Source organism: Eurosta solidaginis, chromosome X (assembly GCF_040869045.1).
Source record: "Eurosta solidaginis isolate ZX-2024a chromosome X, ASM4086904v1, whole genome shotgun sequence".
Lineage (NCBI taxonomy): Eukaryota > Metazoa > Arthropoda > Insecta > Diptera > Tephritidae > Eurosta > Eurosta solidaginis.
The window spans coordinates 12556602-12578127 of record NC_090324.1 but is presented as its reverse complement, the minus strand read 5'-3'; the positions used below and the strand labels follow the sequence as shown (position 1 = coordinate 12578127).

At 41.4% G+C, this 21526-nt stretch overlaps 1 protein-coding gene across 10 annotated transcripts in view; it reads right to left on the bottom strand.

Moving 5' to 3' along the window:
- The window catches only part of LOC137234572 (plasma membrane calcium-transporting ATPase 2-like), a 2440841-nt gene that overhangs the window by 1638145 nt on the left and 781170 nt on the right, over window positions 1-21526 (bottom strand). For all 10 annotated transcript variants that reach the window (XM_067758033.1, XM_067758039.1, XM_067758029.1 and 7 more), the window contains one exon: window positions 9597-9883. In XM_067758033.1, coding sequence (XP_067614134.1) covers window positions 9597-9883 — 287 coding nt within the window. The remainder of the gene's footprint in view (window positions 1-9596; window positions 9884-21526) is intronic.

Below are 21526 nucleotides of genomic sequence, written 5' to 3'. Positions count from 1 at the left end.
CTAATCGTAAGATCTATGATAACACTCGTAAAGCCCATTTAAGTGAGGAGACGCGTAGAAGAATGTCCCTCACCACAGCGAATTCCGTTGCTTGGCAGACGACAATTTTTTCTCTTCGTCGGTTTGGAAGACCGACTCTTGTTTTGGCCATTCTGACTCGCCTTCTTGAAGCCAAGATGAGCCCTGTCACCACAAAAAATTTGGTGGACCTGTGGAGTGCGAAGGTTGACTAGGAGCATGGTGACTTTCTAAGAGAAGCAATCACGATAGCGGAATCAGTCAAGAGATAGACCTGCAGGTTAGTGACGACTAAATCCATTATTCCCGCTTATAGAACAACTCCACATAGTTTTAAACGCGGAAAAGATATCGTTTTCATCGAAGGTACTCTATTATTTGCTAACAGCAGATTTATTTGGACCTCCTCGCCTTCTTCCACGCGCATATAAATGGCTGCAGCGAAAGCCTTTTCAATGATCTATATGCCAATAGTCTATAGTGGTCGAAGAATCGGTTTCTACTTGACATGTTCACTCTAACCAAGCGTTGTGCATCATAATTTCGGGAACCACACACCCCACTTCTTAACATCGTTAACATTTTTTCAAGGTGTAATATAAATGATCCGAACATGCATTCCATCTCAATTTCTTCTATTTTATTATGGTTTGACATTGGCTGTAATATTGCCGGTAAAGCCTTTTTTTAACGGTTTTATTTAGGTTAACTTGACTTGTGGTCCGATTTGGCTCATATTTGGAACACATAATAAATTAGAGAATAGAAAGCGATCTATTAAAAAAATCGCCGCTAGGTGGCGCAAGGATCGAGATATTCACAAAAATCGTAGTTGTGGTTCGATTTGGCTCATATTTGGAACACATAATACATACAAGAATAGAAAGCGACTTATGAAAAAAATCGCCGCTAGGTGGCGCAAGGATCGAGATATTCACAAAAATCGTATTTGTGGTCCGATTTGGCTCATATTTGGAACTCATAATACATACAAAAATAGAAAGCAAACTATGGAAAAAATCGTCGATAGGTGGTGCAAGGATCGAGATATTCACAAAAATCGTATTTGTAGTCCGATTTGGCTCATATTTGGAACAGATAATAAATACGAGAATAGAAAGCGACTTATGAAAAAAAAATCGCCGCTAAGTGGCGCAAGGATCGAGATATTCACAAAAATCGTATTTGTGGTCCGATTTGGCTCATATTTGGAACACATAATACATACGAGAATAGAAAGCGACTTATGAAAAAATTGCCGCTAGGTGGCGCAAAGATCGAGAATTTCAAAAAAGTCGTATTTGTGGTCCGATTTGGTCCATATTTGGAACACATAATACATACATGAATAGAAAGCGACCTATGATGTCCGATTTGGCTCATATTTGGAACAAATATTACATACAGTCCGGTAGAAATGACATCAAAATATCTTGGAGTTGGAGGAGGGAAAAGCGCAGAGTCGAGTAAAGTCTTTGCAAGCATTATGTATTGAGGAATTAAAATAAATAAAATAAATGTAAGGCGCGATAACCTCCGAAGAAATTTAAGGCCGAGCTTCTCTTCCAATTTGCGTCGTGCTCCTCTTGATTTTCCCTACAAATTGGCCGGACGGGACCTACATGTTTTATGCCGACTCCGAACGGCATCTGCAAGGCAGATGAGTTTTCACTGAGAGCTTTTCATGGCAGAAATACACCCGGAGCGCTTGCCAAACACTGCCGAGGGGCGACCCCGCTTAGAAAATTTTTCTTCTAATTGAAAACCTTATTTCTAAAATTTTGATGTTGCTTTGCCCGGGGTGCGAACCCAGGGCATACGGTGTGATAGGCGGAGCACGCTACCATCACACCACGGTGGCCTTGAGTCACTAAATGAACTAAATAGATTGAGAAATAGTAGGCAATTAAATAAAGATTAAAAGCTTTGAAAATAAAATAATTAAAAAAATGTTTTAAGTTAAACGGTTTTATTGAAAACAATACTTACATGAACTAATAATAATACAAAGGCTAGAAAATAATTAGGTAGGTCCTAGGTACTATTCATCACACTCCTCATCAATCTAGGGCGTTGATCAGACAATTAAATAAAAGCGTTGGACGCGTAAATATCTATTGATAGTCACATATAAAAAACCAACTGAACCCTAATCACATTTTTAGAAATTTCACGCTTCCAACGCTTTTATTTAATTGTCTGATCAACGCCCTAGATTGATGAGGAGTGTGATTACTAGTACCTAGGACCTACCTAATTATTATTATTGCTTCATGAAAATATTGTTTTCAATAAAACCGTTTAACTTAAATTTTTTTTAATTATTTATATAGAAATAAAATTTATATGCAAATATGTGGACAACATTTTCGCTGTATTTAAACACAATTCTTGAAAATTTAAATAAATACCATGACAAATTAAAATTTACTATGGAAATTGAAGTAAACTCCAAAATACCATTTCTTGATGCATGCATTCACAGGGAGAATCAAAATCTTCTACTTGACAACCCATAAAATACAAGATCAATACAGCCAAAAATTTAATACACAAGATACTGACCATAAGCCATGAAAAATGCCACGACGCTAATATAGACAAAATATATAGAATCCTAAGAAAAAACAATTACCCGATAAACTTAATACGCGAACTTATAGACCAGGAGACCATGAAAAACAACAACCAACCCGATAAAAGAACTAGTACTGAAGTACAAACACAAAAGAAATTCTACAGCGTTACATACATTCCAAAGTTGACAGAAAATATTCATCACAATATAGCAACAACACAACACACAACCCTTGCTTACAAATCAAACCACACATTCTCTACAATATATACAAAAACAAAACATCCTATTCAGCCTCAACAAAAAAACAACGTTATATACGAGATAAAATGCAAAGGAAGAGAAAATGAAAAATGCGATAAAATATATATTGGCACAACAAAGCGAGCCTTAGCTGTTAGACTGGGAGAACATGAAGCTGACATAAAAAAACAAAAGACAAGCACAGCGTTATCACAGCATATGTTGACAAGGGGTCATACAGCTGATTTTAAAAACGCGAAAATTATAGAGAAAGAAAAGAGAATAACAACAAGATACACATTGGAAAGCCTGAGAATAATGGAAAGACGAGAAAAGACAATGAACAAACGCGAGGATACAGAAAACATTCCTGCCGCCTACATAGCATGTTTACAAATATAAAAATAAGAATATTTAGTATTGACAAGACTACCATGATGGTTAGATGGTACTGATTATAGTTTATTCATGTATATGTTTAAGTGACTAATGTTTTTGTTGTTTTATGTTCATGGTTTCGATACGAAATCCAATAGTGTAAGTGTTTCTTGTGAAAAATTTTTACTCATTTAACTATCTTGTAATTTTAACTTTTGTTTGTGGCAGGGATTTTTAAAATAAATACCCCCCTGAAGATGCTAACAAAGATTAGCGAAACGTTGGGAAAATAGTGGAATAATCTAGTTTTATTTGCACGCTGGACTTAGATCAGAAAAGCCTGTTATTGATAAATTTTATTTTAAAAAGAGAACTGATCGGAATATACAATTAATTATATAAATTAAAATTTATTGGAAGAAATTTTTATTTCTCCAAATTCCAATGCCTTGTCTATATTTATTAAACGTATATATTTGTTTTCATCCTTTTATTAGATAAAATATATGAGTTTACTACATTGGACTTCACCCATAAGCTACGTTGATAAGTTCTTCCTTTCTTGTATTTCATTCGTAAGATTAAATATTTATTAATTTCATTTTCATCCTGTACTAGTTTATTTATTCTGTTTGTTCTTCCAATTATTTTATCTTTGCACCCGCCAACTTATTTATTAAAACTTTCCTGTTGTTACTTTCTCAAACGAAGAGGTCGGGTGTGCTGTTAACTGTGTCAATCCAGGAATAAGTGCATCCTTCAGGCTGCCAGATAACTGCAGCGTCTTTCAGGCGGAAATTATAGCCGTGAAGAAAGCAGCAACATTTTTTAGAAAAAACGTGCTTAAGCTGCAGTCGCGTCAATATATACATATATTGATAGTCAGCGGTAATTAAGGCAATAATCTCATACAATCCATCATCAAGTAGTGTTCTGAAATGCAGAGAAGCACTAGAAAAACTTCGCTTAGGACGCACCATGCTAGGTTCCCGGTCATAAAGGGATAAAAGGTAACGAAAAGGCCGATGAGTTGGCAAAGGAGGGTGCAACACTCGCTGAATCGACGATAAACATCCTAATTCATTTGGAAAAAATCAAAAGGAGACAGGACTTTCATATGGTTCATCAATCAGGAAAAGCGCGAACAGAAGTGCGGGAGGAAAAACTTACAAGATCATGTACAAGGCCTACGATATAGGATTCTTTACTCACCGTCCAGTTCAACCAAACCTAACCTTGCTCGTAAAGAGGATCTTTAGCACTTTCTGCACTTTTTAAGTCTTCAGAAGACGATTTGGCATTTTACACTGTTCACTTTCCCAATCAAGTGCTACTTACTCACCAACTGCACCGTTGGCATTTTTTATTTATTTATAGGTGCATGCTTATCACCATTTTGTCGCTCGAAGTCAGACGTTCTGTTCAAAACTTAATGTTAGTCTTCGACATTATTGCTGGTGTAATTGACTGCCCAGCTCTTCTTGGACAAATATGTTTCAATGTTCCCAATAGAACTCTCCGCTCTTATAATATATTTTACATTGAAGTTCGGAGATCTAATTTTGCACCCCTCGTTAGATTGCTTGAAGAATTTAATCGGATATCTAGAAGTCTGCATCTTGACTGTACGATATCAAGACCCTTGCTTAAGTTACTAGTTGAGTTAATGTTAATTACTTTTTTTAAGTTAATTTATAATAATAATGGAAATTTAGTCAGTAATATCTATTGCCATTGACTTAATAAATATATGAATATGAATAAATATATTTGTAGTTATTTAACTTTTTGTCGCAGTTCATTTAATTTTTTGTTCTGTTTTGCTTTTTACCAAGAACTCTGACTTATACTTTATTTTCGGTATTTCGATAGTTAATTAAAGAGTTGTGAGGTTGATGAAAATTATAACATAGTCGAATTTAAGACACTTTATCGTTCTTTTGGAAGTTGCTGTTACATAATTATAAATATTATACCGAAGTTTGAAAAATAATATAAAAAGTATTTTTACTTAAAATTTAAGAAAAAAAATTTCTTTTGGAAGCTGGTTCAACACGCAGTTCCCAAAACATAATTTCCATTACTCAACTGACGGAAACAGGCACAGTTAAGCATCATGGGAGAGAGTGCAAAATCATTCCGTTCTTTATTTCTTAAAAAAATGTAAGGTGCGATAACCTCCGAAGAGATTTTAAGCCGAGCTTCTCTTCGTGCTCCTTTTTATATTCAGCGTGCTTTGCACACAGAGTATATAAACTTTGATTGGATAACGGTTGGTTGTACAGGTATAAAGGAATCGAGATAGATATAGACTTCCATATAGCAAAATCATCAGTATCGAAAAAAAATTTGATTGAGCCATGTCCGTCCGTCCGTCTGTCCGTTAACACGGTAACTTGAGTAAATTTTGAGGTATCTTGATGAAATTTGGTATGTAGGTTCCTGGGCACTCATCTCAGATCGCTATTTAAAATGAACGATATCGGACTATAACTACGCCCACTTTTTCGATATCGAAAATTTCGAAAAACCGAAAAAATGCGATAATTCATTACCAAAGACGGATAAAGCGATGAAACTTGGTAGTTGGTAGATGGGTTGACCTTAGACGCAGAATAGAAAATTAGTAAAATTTCGGACAATGGGCGTGGCACCGCCCCCTTTTAAAAGAAGTAATTTAAAAGTTTTGCAAGCTGTAATTTGGCAGTCGTTGAAGATATTATGATGAAATTTGGCAGGAACGTTACAACTATTACTGTATATGTGCTAAATAAAAATTAGCATAATCGGATGAAGAACACGCTCACTTAAAAAAAAAATTTAGAAGTCAAATTTTAACAAAAAATTGGATATCTTTACTGTATATAAGCAAATTATGTCAACATTCAAGTCCAGTAATGATGTGGTGCAATAAAATACAAAAATAAAAGAAATTTTCAAAATGGGCGTGGCTCCATCCTTTTTTATTTAGTTTGTCTAGAATACCAATCCTTCTGAAATTTGGTAGGGGTATAGACCTTATGCCACTAACTGTTTGCTGTGAAAATGGGCGAAATCGGTTGAAGCCACGCCCAGTTTTTATACACAGTCCACCGTCATCCTTCCGCTCCGCCGTCAACATGATAACTTGAGCAAAAGCGATATATCTTTACTAAACTTAGTCCACGTACTTATCTGAACTCACTTTATTTTGGTATAAAAAATGGCTAAAATCCGACTATAACCACGCCCACTTTTTTGATATCGAAAATTACGAAAAATGAAAAAAATGCTATAATTCTATACCAAATACGAAAATAGGGATGAAACATGGTAATTTGATTGGTTTATTGACGCAAAATATAACTTTAGAAAAAACTTTGTAAAATGGGTGATACCTTTGATACCTATAACATACAAACGCATTCTAGAGTCACCCCTGGTCCACCTTTATGGCGATATCTGGAAAAGGCGTCCAAATATAGAACTAAGGCCCACTCCCTTTTAAAATACTCATTAAAACCATTCATTTCATACCCATATCGAACAAACACATTCTAGAGTCACCCCTGATCCACCTTTATGGCGATATCTCGAAACGGCGTCCACCTGTGGAACTAAGGATCACTCCCTATTAAAATACTCATTAACACCTTTCATTTGATACCCATATCATACAAACTTATTCTAGAGTCACCCCTGGTCCAATTTTATGGCGATATCTCGAAAACCCGTCCACCTATAGAAATAAGGCCCACTCCCTTTTAAAATACTCATTAACGTCTTTCATTTGATACCCATACCGTACAAACACATTCTAGGTTCACCCCTGGTCCACCATTATGCCGATATCTAGAAAAGGCGTCCACCTATAGACCTAAGGCCCACTCCCTTTTAAAATGCTCACTAACACTTTTCATTTGATACCTATATCGTACAAACACATTCTAGAGTCACCCCTGGTCCACCTTTATGGCGATATCTCGAAAAGGCGTCCACCTATATAACTAAGGATCACTCCCTTTTAAAATACTCATTACCACCTTTCATTTGATACCCATATGGTACAAACACATTCTCGAGGCACCCCTGGCCCACCTTTATGACGACATCCCGAAATGGCGTCCACCTATAGAACTATGGCCCACTCCCTTTTAAAATACTCTTTAATACCTTCCATTTGATACCAATGTTATAAAAACACATTCCAGGGTTACCCTAGGGTCATTTTCCTACATGGTGATGGTGATGAGTTTTCACTGAGAAGCTTTTCATGGCAGAAATACACACGCCCACTTTTCGATATCGAAAATTACGAAAATTAAAAAAAATGCCATAATTCTATACCAAATACGAAAAAAGGGATGAAACATGGTAATTCGATTGGTTTATTGACGCAAAATATAACTTTAGAAAAAACTTTGTAAATGGGTGTGACACCTACCATATTAAGTAGAAGAAAATGAAAGAGTTCTGCAGGGCGAAATCAAAAGCCCTTGGAATCTTGGAAGGAATACTGTTCGTGATATTACATATATAAATAAATTAGCGGTACCCGACAGATGATGTTCTGGGTAACCCTGGCCCACCTGGTCCACCTTTATGGCGTTATCTCGAAAAGGCGTCCACCTATAGAACTAAGGCACTCTCCCTTTTAACACCTTTCATTTGATACCTATATCATACAAACGCATTCTAGAGTCACCCCTGCTCCACCGTTATGGCGATATCTCGAAAAGGCGTCCACCTATAGAACTAAGGCCCACTCCCTTTTAAAATACTCATTAACACCTTTCACTTGATACCCATATCGTACAAACATATTCTAGAGTCACCCATGGCTCACCTTTATGGCGATATCTAGAAAAGGCGTCCCCCTATATACCTAAGGCCCACTTCCTTTTAAAATGCTCACTAACACCTTTCATTTGATACCCATATCGTACAAACACATTCTAGAGACACCCCTGGTCCACCTTTATGGCGATATCTCGAAAAGGCGTGCACCTATAGAACTAAGGCCCACTCCCTTTTAAAATACTCATTAACAACTTTCATTTGATACAACGCTTTGATATCGTTTGATATCGTACAAACACATTCTAGAGTCACCCCTGCTCCACCATTATGGCGATATGTAGAAAAGGTGTCCACCTATAGACCTAAGGCCCACTCCCTTTTAAAATGCTCACTAACACCTTTCATTTGATACCCATATCGTACAAACACATTCTAGAGTCACCCCTGGTCCACCTTTGTGGCGATATCTCGAAAAGGCGTCCACCTATAGAACTAAGGATCACTCCCTTTTAAAATACTTGTTACCACCTTTCTTTTGATACCCATATCATACAAACACATTCTAGAGTCACCCCTGGTCCACCTTTATGACGACATCCCGAAATGGCGTCCACCATAGAACTATGGCCCACTCCCTTTTAAAATAATCTTTAATACCTTCCATTTGATACCCATGTCATACAAACACATTCCAGGGTTACCCTAGGGTCATTTTCCTACATGGTGATATTCCATTATTTTGTCTCCAAAGCTCTCAGCTGAGTATGTAATGTTCGGTTACACCCGAACTTAGCCTTCCTTACTTGTTAATTTTGCCTACTAATTGGTGGGACTGGTCCTGCATGTTTTATGCCGACTCCGAAAGGCATCTGCAAGGCGGATGAGTTTTCACTGAGAAGCTTTTCATGGCAGAAATACACTCGGAGTGCTTGCCAAACGCTGCCGAGGGGCGACCCCGCTTAGACAAATTTTAAATTTTGATGTTGCTTTGCCAAGGGCGTGTAGCCAAGACCTTCGGTGCGGTAGGCGGAGCAATCTACCACCACACCACCTCATATTTGAAGGTGAAGCGGGTTCAAGCCCTGGGCAGAGCAACATCAAAAATTTAGAAACAAGTTCTTTTTTAAGCGGGGCATTAATACTCCGAGTGTATTTCTGCCATGAAAAGCTTCTTAGCTAAAACTCATCTGTCGTACAGATGATGTTCGGAGTCGGCGTAACACATATAGCTCTCTTCCCGCTAATTTGAAGGAAAAATTTAGCGTGGAGCTCGACACGAAGAGAAGCTCAGCCTAAAATCTCTTCGAATTTTTTCGCGCTTTGTATTATTATTATTAAAGACAGGAAACCGTTTGATTGGCTAATGGCACATATCTAGTTTTTTAATTCAAACTTTCGAAAGTTAATGCGGGGAAATTGTTTCAAAGCTAAAAAATCAAACAAATTTGTTAAAACTGAATCAACGGTTTTAATTTTAATACAACAGACATTTTTTTTAACCCAATCACAAAATCTCTGCTTTGGGTTAGTCAAATATATTCTTTTAGGTTTGATAGCTGTTGTACTAAATGCATCTCCCGTCAAGTTTTAGTTTTATTACCTTTAAGTCATTGCTTTGTATAAGTATGCCGTCAGCTGGCAACAAGTCACCATATTTGATTTGAGCAATATCGCCAACAACTATATCACCGACAGATATCTGACACACTTCTCCGCCCCGTATAACCGAAAATTTGTGCTCGCCTTCTATGCGATTTTGCAAACCCCGAAATTGTCGCTCTTTCGAATAATCATTGAATGCTGTTACAAAAACAACAACAATAACTGATATCAGTATAGCTAGTCCTTCTATCCAGCCGTGGTGGTCCTCTTCTTCTTGCAGCACAGCTTAAATGTAAAAAAATGTAATATGGAGTTAAATTTCAACGCTTAAATTTTGTGATTGTATGCGCGTAAAAAGCGCAGCTAAAATGGATTAGAATATATGCATACACATACATATATAAATAGGGTTAATATTGATTATATAACCCATTTGTTTCGGCAATGTTGCTGAATTTTTAAGCTCTCACAAAAATTTTATAATTTTTCAAACCAATAAAAATATGAAAAACTTTTTTAGTTGAGATCATTGTGAATTCATACAAGTGACGAATGTTTGAAAAAAAAATCACAATAGTAAACAGCCTGGACCACTTGTTGAATCGTTATTCGATTACTTAAATCATTTTCTCAATAGTGTTTTTCAAACATTTTTTTTAAACGACTGGTACATTGCGCTACTTACATATTTTAAAATGTTTGCTTAACTGGATGCTCACATTAGCTCTTTTAACGAGATTTTAAGAATCAATATTAATTTGTAGTCTGAAGTTCGTTTGAAACATGAATGGGCAATTCATGGCACTTTAATTTATTAACCGCGAGCAAAAATCAAACCTTTTTCCCATTCTCTGGCCATTCGCAACAGCCGTTCTCCCTGCCAGAAATTATTGGAGGAATGAAGAAATATCAGCCACCGGTTGATTTAATTTTTTTTATTTAATAGGTAGGCCATGAACATTTACGGTTTGAGTATTGACATGTTAATTGGTTACGTAAAGCTAAAACCGTTTCAACAATTCAAAATTCATTAAGTTTTCACATTGTTGATGTGACATAATATAGAGCCAGGTGCAATCTCTTAAGTCTTAATCAATTCAAATGGATTAAATATAGTTCATTTTAGCTCAATATACATTCGACTATCCATTATATTAGCTAGCTTCTGAGCAAAGCTTCGACAACCAATCCAGTAGTTTTTGGTAGGGTTTGGCGGGCTACATCCTTTTCTGGTTTCCAAAGCTACTCTGAATTGGTTGCATACCAATCTGTGAGAGCCAATTTACCCTTTAGTCGTAAAGTATTTAAGTAAAGTGACGACCAGCCTAAAATACCGGGTACCCCAATGCTTGCCCAAGGACGCCCTGTCCCAGGGCCACAAATGCAGTTGCATCCTGACCTTTCTCAACCCAGGCGTAGTCACCCGTCACTTACTCCCAGAGTGGCGACGTCTCCCCCTATGCACTTCAGAATTCTGCAGTTAAACTGTAATGGATTAACTGGGAAGATCACGGAGATAGTCGATTTCATGAAGCGGCACAACATCCGCATTGCTGCGCTTCAAGAAACTAAACTCACAGCAAGATCTGCATTGCAAACCTGTTCTGGGTATAATATCCACAGAAAAGATCGCATGAGCGGAAATGGAGACGGCCTCGCGTTTATCATCCACCACTCTGTGCAATATCATATATTTGATCCTGGCATCGACCGCAGGGACAATGTCTGGGAACGTCAAGGCCTATCTGTCCGGTCAGGCGATGCAAACCTAGAAATCATCAACATCTACATCCCGCCTGCCACCTATTGCCCCAGTGGATACCGCCCTAATATTAGCGCCTTACTCACTGGCAACAATCGCATTATCTTAGGCGACTTTAATGCCCATCACGATCTATGACATTCAAACTTGCGGGAGGACAGTAGGGGTGAGATGTTGGCGGATCAAATAGAAGAAACGACGTTCTGCACAATAAAAAGGAGACGCCCCCACACGTATGGTAGGAAGCTGTCACAGTTCGCCGGATATCTCAATCGTGAGCGCAGAACTCGTCAACTGCGTCAACTGGCAGCCGATGGTAACATTGGCATCCGACCACCTGCCTATACTCATTTCGTTCGAGCGTATCGCCGACTTCATCGTTACAGAAAAACGCACTTTCATAAACTTTAAAAAAGGAAAGTGGGAGCAATACAAATCTTTTACAGACAACCTCTTTGCTGCCCTCCCTATCCCGACTGATACCTACCAAGGGGAGCGTGCTTTCCGCAAGGTCATTGAATCCGCCTCGGCACGTTTCATTCCCGCCGGGAGAATTCCCGAAATTCGGCCCACTTCCCGGCGGAGGCCGCAAATTTAGCGAGAGAACGTGGCCTTATAAGACAGCGCGACCCAGGCGACCCCCAAATAAGGGACATAAACCAACGCATCAGATTGCTTGTGGATGAACACAAGCGGGCGAAATGGGAGGAGCACCTAAGAGGTTGTAACCTCTCTGCCGGTGTGGGTAAACTTTGGTCTACCGTAAAGTCCCTATCGAATCCGTCTAAGCACAATGACAAAGTTTCCACCGCCTTCGACGATAAAGTGCTGTCGGATTCGAAAAAATTTCTGCCGTCAATATGTAATGCATTCTACGGTCGACAAAGATAGACGGAGGGCCAACAGACACGCACATAAACATAAATTCAGCGCGTCACCAATTACCATCACCGCCAGAGAGGTTGAAGATGCCATTGGTCACGCTAAACCATCCAAAGCAGTGGGCCCAGACGGCATAGTCATGCCATTTTGCTCCCCTACTTCCAAGCAAATTTGCAGCTAGCCTCTCATCAGCATGGCTTCAAAAAACCCCATAGCACCACCACCGCGCTAAATGCCATCAGCACCCAGATAAATTGCGGTTTAAATCAAAACCCCCATCATAGAACAGTACTCGTAGCGCTAGACCTATCAAAAGCTTTTCATACGGTTAACCATGGCACGTTACTGTAAGACCTGGAAGGGTCTACCCTTCCCCCATGTCTTAAAAGGTGGACCGCAAATTATCTGGGTGGTCGGCAGGCATCGGTGCAATTTAGAAACGAAACATCAAAACCAAGAAGAATTAAACAAGGGGTGCCACAGGGTGGTGTCCTATCCCCACTTTTGTTTAATTTCTACATATCCAAGCTACCTTCACCACCAGAAGGAGTCACTATCGTTTCATACGCCGATGACTGCACAATAATGACCACAGGCCCAGGCCCACAGATCGATGAGCTCTGCAAGAGAATAAACGGCTACCTCCCTGATCTCTCCAGTTGTTTCGCCTCGCGAAACCTGGCATTATCACCGACTAAATCTTCCGCGACCTTATTTACAACATGGACGTCCCAAATGTCGACCATTTTGAACATCCACGTCGATGGCACTACGCTACCGACTGTCCTACACCCCAAAATCTTGGGTGTGACGTTTGATCAGGATCTACATTTTGGTGAGCACGCAGCCGCAATTATTCCGAAAATCCAGAGCCGTAATAAAATCCTCAAATCACTTGCTGGCAGTACCTGGGGAAAGATAAAGAAACGCTCATTACTACATACATAGTAATTGGCCAGCCGTTTACGTCCTACGCGTCTCAATATGGTCGCCAAGCCTAAAAATTACCCACTGGAAGAAGCTACAGACCTGCCAATAAACTGCTCTCAGAATCGCCACGGGCTGCCTTCTTATGTCACCAGAACACCATTTACATAATGAGGCGAGAATACTTCCCATCAGGGAGAGAACCGAGATGCAAACCAAACAGTTCCTGTTGAATACCCAGAAACCTGGGCATCCAAACAGACATCTGATTGATGAGCCAACACCGCCTAGGGGCTTAAGGAGTCATCTCCGTAAGCATTTTGAGGAAATACGGCACCTGGAAACCCAGTCGTATGAAGCAAAAAAACACAAGCAGGTCCTTGGTGAACTTCACAAACAGTCGTCGGACCTTTATGTCAGAAATTGCCCGGTGAATCCATTACTCAAAGAAAAGTACCCAAAACTTGTGGAAGAGGAACGCATACTCCCCAGGGAAACGCGTGTCACTCTTGCTCAACTTCGTTCTGGATACTGTAACATGTTAAACTCTTACCTATCCAGAATCAACCCCGACATACAAAATGTATGCCCCGCTTGCTTCATTTGTAATGTGGAACCAACGCCTCTAACACCCCTTGCATTATGGTCCACCCCTGTTGAAACAGCAAGTTTCCTTGGACTCCCGTTAGAGGATATTGATGACAATTTGTGAACAGTCGCGTCGGTTAGGTGGGGCGAAGCACTGCTACAACAACAACCAGCCTAAAATGTTTTTGATGTATTGTGTGAACCACTACCCAGCCCGTTTAGACATAAATTTTGATTCTTCAACCTGCTTTGATGTCCAGTGAAGCGGTCCCATTATGGTTTCACTCAAAATCGTATTGCACTGTACAGCATTCGGCATAACCTAGAAGAGGAATATGGTACCATAGCATATGTGAATAAAAGATTAGATTTTTGGACCCAACTTATTGACCAATAGTCAAGTGAATAGTAATTTTTTGGTTGAGACGAAATCAAAGCGAAGAGCCTTCAACGCCGAACTCTTTCGTTAGAACACTTTTAAAATGGCGAAACAGAGGGATAGGACCATAATGGTTAAGGTATGATTCACACAAACTACTTAATTTGTATCGAAGGTATGAAGTATGGTCCACCATTTAAAAGTATTTTAAGTGAAACCGTGTTATCATATTCAGATCGCCGGAGTCGTCAGACCTGAATATGATAGAAAATGGATTTTTAGGTATTAAAGAAACTCCGCATTCAAATATTTGATCAACGAAAATGATCCTTGGGGGTTTGTCTAAGGGCACATCCTTGCCAATTCCACGCAGACAACAGTCATAGCTCATCCGTCACCAATAATAATAGACACCCGACCAAGTATTGCGATCACCTCAAATAATATTCAGTCGCATAACTGTACACGGTTAAAAGAAAGAAATTTCACCAGGCTCAAATTTTACATTTTTGAGGCAATGGTTTAGACGTTATGAATTGAATTCATGTATCAGTATTAATTCCACAAATATACCTTTCTTACCTATTAGTAAAAGATCTTTGAATCAATAGGTTCCTTTTTATACTCAGTTGAGCAGAGCTCACAGAGTATATTAATTTTGATTGGATAACGGTTGGTTGTACAGGTATAAAGGAATCGAGAGATATATAGACTTCCCTCACTAGGGTAGGCACCTTGTCGTTGGTGTGAGGGCTTAGCCGAACTCCGTAGCGCCCGACTATAAGGCGGAGCTGGTTAGGACTGACATCTACGCCATTTCGCCTCATACGAGGGCGGCGGGATGTCGGTGACCAAGAACTGCCAACCCCCTAATCCAGGGTGTTATGCGGACCGTGCCTATTGGACGATTTGCAGCCAGGGGATAAATTCGGCTGTATTCGAACGGAGCCTTCCCGATACCGGACCACCTCGGGAAGTATTAATGGCGTTACCACAGCAAGGGGCGCTGCTGTGGCGGACTGTTCTTTCCCCGTATATAATACTGGACCGCTGAGCCCGCCTTGTCGGGCAGGTGGTCGTACGACCAAGATGAACGACTCATTAACTGAATGTAATAAGGACGATGTAAAGAGGAGGACTGAGTCGCAATCCAAGGACGACAAATACGAATTAAGCGATGCGTCGGACTCGGGGAGCGAGAGTGGTGCTGATTCAATGAGCTCCGTGTTGGAGAAGCACACAAATGAAAACGGAGTAGAAGAGTGGAGAAGGGTACGGAGCAGAGGAAGTAAAAGAGCTCTCTCGCAGTACCGTGCAGCACTAAGAATTGTTCAACGCTTGGGAGCAGTGGTCGACCCAACAGAAGTGGAGATCGAGCGCTTGGAATGGGCCCATGAAGCGGTAGAAGTAGGTCGAAGGCAGTTCAAAAGGTTTGCTGCGAGAAACCCTCGGTTCTGCAACCGGTACGAGGAGGAAGAAGCGTCGAATGGCAGAATGAAGAGGCAGCGTTCGGCGGAAGGCGATAAGCCTGCTTTCAAGAGGCAGAAAGGACCCAGTCCTAGAGCCGCGAGGCAGGGCAGTCGCATAGAAAAGACAAGTAGGCCCAAAGCTGTAAGACAGATGGGCTCCAATAGCGAGGTAGCAACTACCTCGAAAGCTGCGAGTCAGAGGGAAGTTCCAATTAAGGAAGTAGGAGATAAGCCAAAGGGAGATAACGCTAAGACTCCGGCTTTCTCGGAGGCGCTAAAGGGAGTTAACGCTAAGACTCCGGCTTTCTAGGAGGTGCCAAAGGGAGATAACACTAAGACTCCTGCTTTTCCCGAGAAGATGAGTGATGTGGCAAAGCAGTCACTGACTGTGGCGCTGGTTGATCGTAGCAGTCCTTTCGGACAAATGACTACTGAAAGGTGGAGATCTGTGGAAAGGGAGCTTATTAGCTTAATGCTTAAGATGATGCGGGAACAACCAAGTAAGCCCCTTCCAACCTTCGATTCGGGGGGATGGTATAACGGTGTGAAGATGATAGCGTGCGACAACATCGCGAGCTTGCAGTGGCTGGAGGAAGTGGTTCCAAACCTCCAAAGGCAAGGCACGAACGCGCGGTTTGAGGTGGTGGATAAAGCGCAAATCCCCACGGTACCAAAATTAAGGTATGGATACCATGCGTGATGAAGTCGGAGGATACACTGCGACTTCTGCAGAATCAGAATCCGAACATACCGACACAGGATTGGAAGATACTTACTGTATCTCGGCCTACCGAGGATGGTCAGTTCTACGTCTTCCAAATAAACAAGCAGGCGGAGGATATTTTGTACACGCAGCTTGGTAAAATGTCCTTTGGCACTGGCAAAAGTTACATGCGACTCAGGAAAAGAAGTCCCGAGGATAAAAACCCTAACACGCTAGAGGTGGGCGAAGTCGAAAAAGACCTCAAAAGCCTAAGGGAAAAAAGACAGGTTGAGGTCCCCGACGTCACCACGAACGTGCTAGAAGAGGACCAACCGCTAAATGGTGCTGTGACTCGCACAGAGGAACACCCTGCACAACAGTCACGAGAGGCTGAAGGGGGCCTCGAATACTCTAAACCAAAAGGGCAAGGGGAGGACGACGACGTCAAGACGAAGGTGCTGGAGGGGGACAAACAGCCCAATGGTGCTGCGAGTCCTACAGATAAACTTCCAACACAGTAAAGTGGCGTCGAGCGAACTCCTCCTAACCCTTGAGGAGGGTTCGTTTGACGTGGCGCTGATCCAGGAGCCGTGGCTCTCATCGGGAGGAAAGGTTTCTGGGTTTGCGCGCGCGGGTTTGGCGTTTACTACGCGCAAACGGAAGGACGAGTGCGAGCTGTAGTAATGGTAAGGAAACAGCTGCATTCATATATGCTGCCTAATTACACCACTGAGGATCTCGTAGCGGTGGCCGTTGAGCAAAAGAATAAGCAGGCATTTATCCTGGCGTCCTGCTACATGGCCCATGCTGCGGAGTGCAAAAGGCTAGTACAGGAGGAAAGGCGCAAAGGGCGGTTGGTCATAGGCGCAGATGCAAATGCGCATCTGCGTGGGGAAGAGCAGATACGAACGAGAGAGGCGAATCTTTGTTTTGTTACATCCTGCAAACCAATTTGCAGATAGCCAACAGGGGAAATGTCCCTACATACATTGGTCCAACATCCAGCAATGTTCTGGATATTACATTGAGCACCGAGCGTGATATATCAAGGTATGATTGGATGGTTCTTGATAGACCATCCTTCTCCGACCATGCGTATATCAGCTTCAACATCCCCCTAAAGAGGGTAGAGAAGGGAGGAACCTTTAGAAACCCTAGATCAACGAACTGGACTAAATTCCAGAAACATGTAGAAACAAAACTGGGACAACCCAAAGAGGTTGCTAATGTAGAGGAACTGGAAGAGTCGAATGAATTCCTAACAAGGACGCTTATGACTGCGTATAACAAAGCTTGCCCTCTAAGAAGATTCAGAGGAAAAGCAAAGCCGCCATGGTGGAGCAATGAGCTGAGTCTTCTAAGAAGACAGGTTAAAGAAATGTTTAAGCTCGCAAGGACCGCGGAAAGCGAAGCGTGTCGGGACGAGTACAGGGATCTACTGAGGATCTACAAGCGTGAAATTACCAGGGCGAAGAGAAACTCATGGAAAAGCTTCTGTACGGACATAGAGTGCTCCAGCGAAACAGCACGGTTGAAAAAAGTCCTAGCAAAGGGAAACATAGTCCAGGGACTAATAAAGAAAGAGAACGGGGAATGGTCACGTAATAGTGAGGTATCCCTTGAGGTGCTTCTCGATACACATTTCCCATCGGGAGACGGTTTAGAGGAGCCAGCAGACATCACTCACTCTCCGATCACGGAGCTAGTAGTGCCGGGCTTGGTGACCTATACCAAGATCGAGTGGGCAGTGAAGACGTTTTCTAAGTTTAAATCGCCGGGCCCAGATGGTATATTCCCGGCCATGCTACAAGTTTCAAGTAGGGCGGTCGTGGAATGGCTTACAATAATATACGATGGGTGCATACGACTGAATCATGTACCGCACTCTTGGAGAACTGCTCGTGTAGCTTTTCTACCAAAGGCGGGGAAGATCGGTCACATGTATTCCAAAGACTATAGACCCATTAGCTTAACATCATTTCTGCTCAAAACCTTTGAGAGGCTGATAGATGTGTACATAAAGTCCAACGTGGATGAAAAGCTGCTCTCCACAACACAGCATGCGTACACCAAAGGCAAGTCGGTAGACACCGCATTGCATAGGGTGGTAATAAGCATAGAGAAATCCCTGGAATATAAGGAGTATGCTCTAGGAGTCTTCTTGGACATTGCCGGGGCTTTCAATAATGTTGCAAAATGGGCGATTATGGATGGTCTTAATTACATTAAAGTACATCCTGCCTTAATCAGATGGATCGGCTGCATGTTAAATTGCAGAAAGATTACATCACAATGGGGATTGTACGAGGCCACGAAATCAGTGGACAGGGGCACGCCGTAGGGAGGGGTGCTATCACCTCTGCTGTGGACGCTGGTCATCAACCAACTGCTCAGGCAATTCGATGAGGGACCCGTAAAACTTACGGCTTACGCAGATGACGTTGCAATTGTCATAAGTGGAAAGTGCCTTCCAACGATTAGTTCTTTGATGGATCGGGCGCTTCGCGATATTCATACCTGGGCATCTAATGTACAAGGTCCCAAGTTGGACCAGGCCTAAGTTAGGAGGGGTGACCTTACAGGAGAAACCTTGCACAAAATATTTAGGAACCATCCTAGACAGTAAGCTGTCATGGAAGCTCAACGTGGAGGAGAGGGTCAAGAAGGCCTCAACGGCACTCTACGCATGTAAAAGAATGCCGGGGTGTACGTGGGGCCTATCGCCCTCTCTTTCTCATTGGGTTTTTACAGCGATTGTAAGCCCTATTCTATACTATGGAGTTCTTGTTTGGTGGAAAGCCACACAAAAAACAACATACCTCAAAAAATTAGAGGGGGTATGCAGACTATCGATGCTTAGCATTACGGGAGCCCTGAAAACAACCCCGACGGCTGCACTGTATGCCATTTTGCACATCCCACCTGTAGACCTGGTAGCAAAGAACAAAGCGTTAACGACCGCAACCAGGCTCGGTGCTTCGGGGCAGCTTGAGCGCCGACCATATGGCCATAGTAGTATAGCGTCATCAATCACAAGACGAACAGACTACATGATTCGCTATCTGCGCTTCGAGGGAGATCTTATGGCCACAATAGAGGTGGCCGGTTGGCGCAAGGGTGCGCAAATGGCGGACGAGGCGATACATGTGTACACCGATGGTTCCAAAGTAGTGGAAGGAGTAGGGTCTGCGGTATACTGCGCTGATCCGGAAATAAGTAGATCCTACAGGCTGCCGGATTACTGTAGCGTTTTCCAAGCGGAAATATTAGCCGTAACCAAAGTAGTAGAAACCCTGCAAGAGAATAGCTTAAACTGCAACCGTGTTAACTTTTATATTGACAGTCAAGCAGCAATTAAGGCAATAATCTCGCATAGCACAGCATCTAAATGCGTGTTAGAGTGTAAGCAGTCTCTGGAGAGAATCGGGACAGGGAGAAGCATACATCTATATTGGGTCCCAGGGCATATGGGAATAGATGGGAATGAAAAAGCGGATGAACTGGCTAAAAAGGGCGCATCCCTTGAAGCTTGCTCCGTAGATGTCCCAATTAGATTGGGCGAGATTAAGCGAAGGCGAGAGGTGCACATGATCGACCAAGCGGGAAAGGCGTGGGTTCAAGCGCGGGGCTGTAAAGTGTCGAAGATTATGTGTAGGTCTTACAACCTTAGACTAACACAGTTGCTCCTATCATTAAAAAGAGAGGACTGTAGACTCATGACGGGTATTCTGACTGGACACTGCCTTCTGGCGTCACATGCCTTTAAACTAGGCTTGGTCAGTGATAGCAGATATAGGAAGTGCGGGTTGGAGGAGGAAACGATCGAGCACGTTCTGTGCTCGTGCCCTGCACTTGCCAGGCTAAGACTCCAGATATTAGGAGTGATACAGCTGTCAGATCTAGAAGCAGCAAGTGGCTTAAGTCCTAGGAAGCTTCTAGTATTTGCTAAGAGGACGGAGTTATTTTATAACATAGGTCCTGGTTTTTGATAGGGTTTTTCAGTTTGGTCGTTAAAACAAACTTCTGGTAACACTACGAACTCAATCAGTCTATGTGAGGTCCTCATGGACCGGCCAGTTCAACCTACCTACCTCCATATATCAAAATCATCAGTATCGAAAAAAAATTTGATTGAGCCATGTCCGTCCGTCCGTCCGTCCGTCCGTTAACACGATAACTTGAGTAACTTTTGAGGTATCTTGATGAAATTTGGTATGTAGGTTCCTGGGCACTCATCCCAGATCGCTATTTAAAATGAACGATATCGGACTATAACCACGCCCACTTTTTCGATATCGAAAATTTCGAAAAATCGAAAAAGTGCGATAATTCATTACCAAAGACGGATATAGCGATGAAACGTGGTAGGTGAGTAGAACGTATGACGCAGAATAGAAAATTAGTAAAATTTTGGACAATGGGCGTGGCACCGCCCACTTTTAAAAGAAGGTAATTTAGAAGTCTTGCAAGCTGTAATTTGGCAGTCGTTGAAGATATCATGATAAAATTGGCAGGAACGTTACTGCTATTTCTAAATGTATGCTTAATAAAAATTAGCAAAAAGTCAAATTTAAAAAAAAAGTTAATATCTTTACAGTATATAAGTAAATTATGTCAACATTCAACTCCAGTAATGATATGGAGCAACAAAATACAAAAATAAAAGAAATTTTCAAAATGGGCGTTGCTCCGCCCTTTTTCATTTAATTTGTGTAGGATACTTTTAATGCCAGAAGTCGAACAAAAATTTACCAATCCTTGTGAAATTTGGTAGGGGCTAAGACCCTAGGACGATAACGGTTTTCTGTGAAAAAGGGCGAAATCGGTTGAAGCCACGCCCAGTTTTTATACACAGTCGACCGTCTGTCCTTCCGCTCGGCTGCTAACACGATACCTTGAGCAAAAATCGATATATCTTTACTAAACTCAGTTCACGTAATTATCTGAGCTCACTTTGTATTGGTATAAAAAATGGCCGAAATCCGACTATGACCACGTCCACTTTTTCGATATCGAAAATTACGAAAAATGAAAAAAATGCCATAATTCTATACCAAATACGAAAAAAGGGATAAAACATGGTAATTGGATTGGTTTATTGACGCAAAATATAACTTAAGAAAAAAACTTTGAAAATGGGTGTGGCACCTTCCATATTAAGTAAAATAAAATGAAAAAGTTCTGCACGGCGAGATCAAAAGCCCTTGGAATCTTGGCA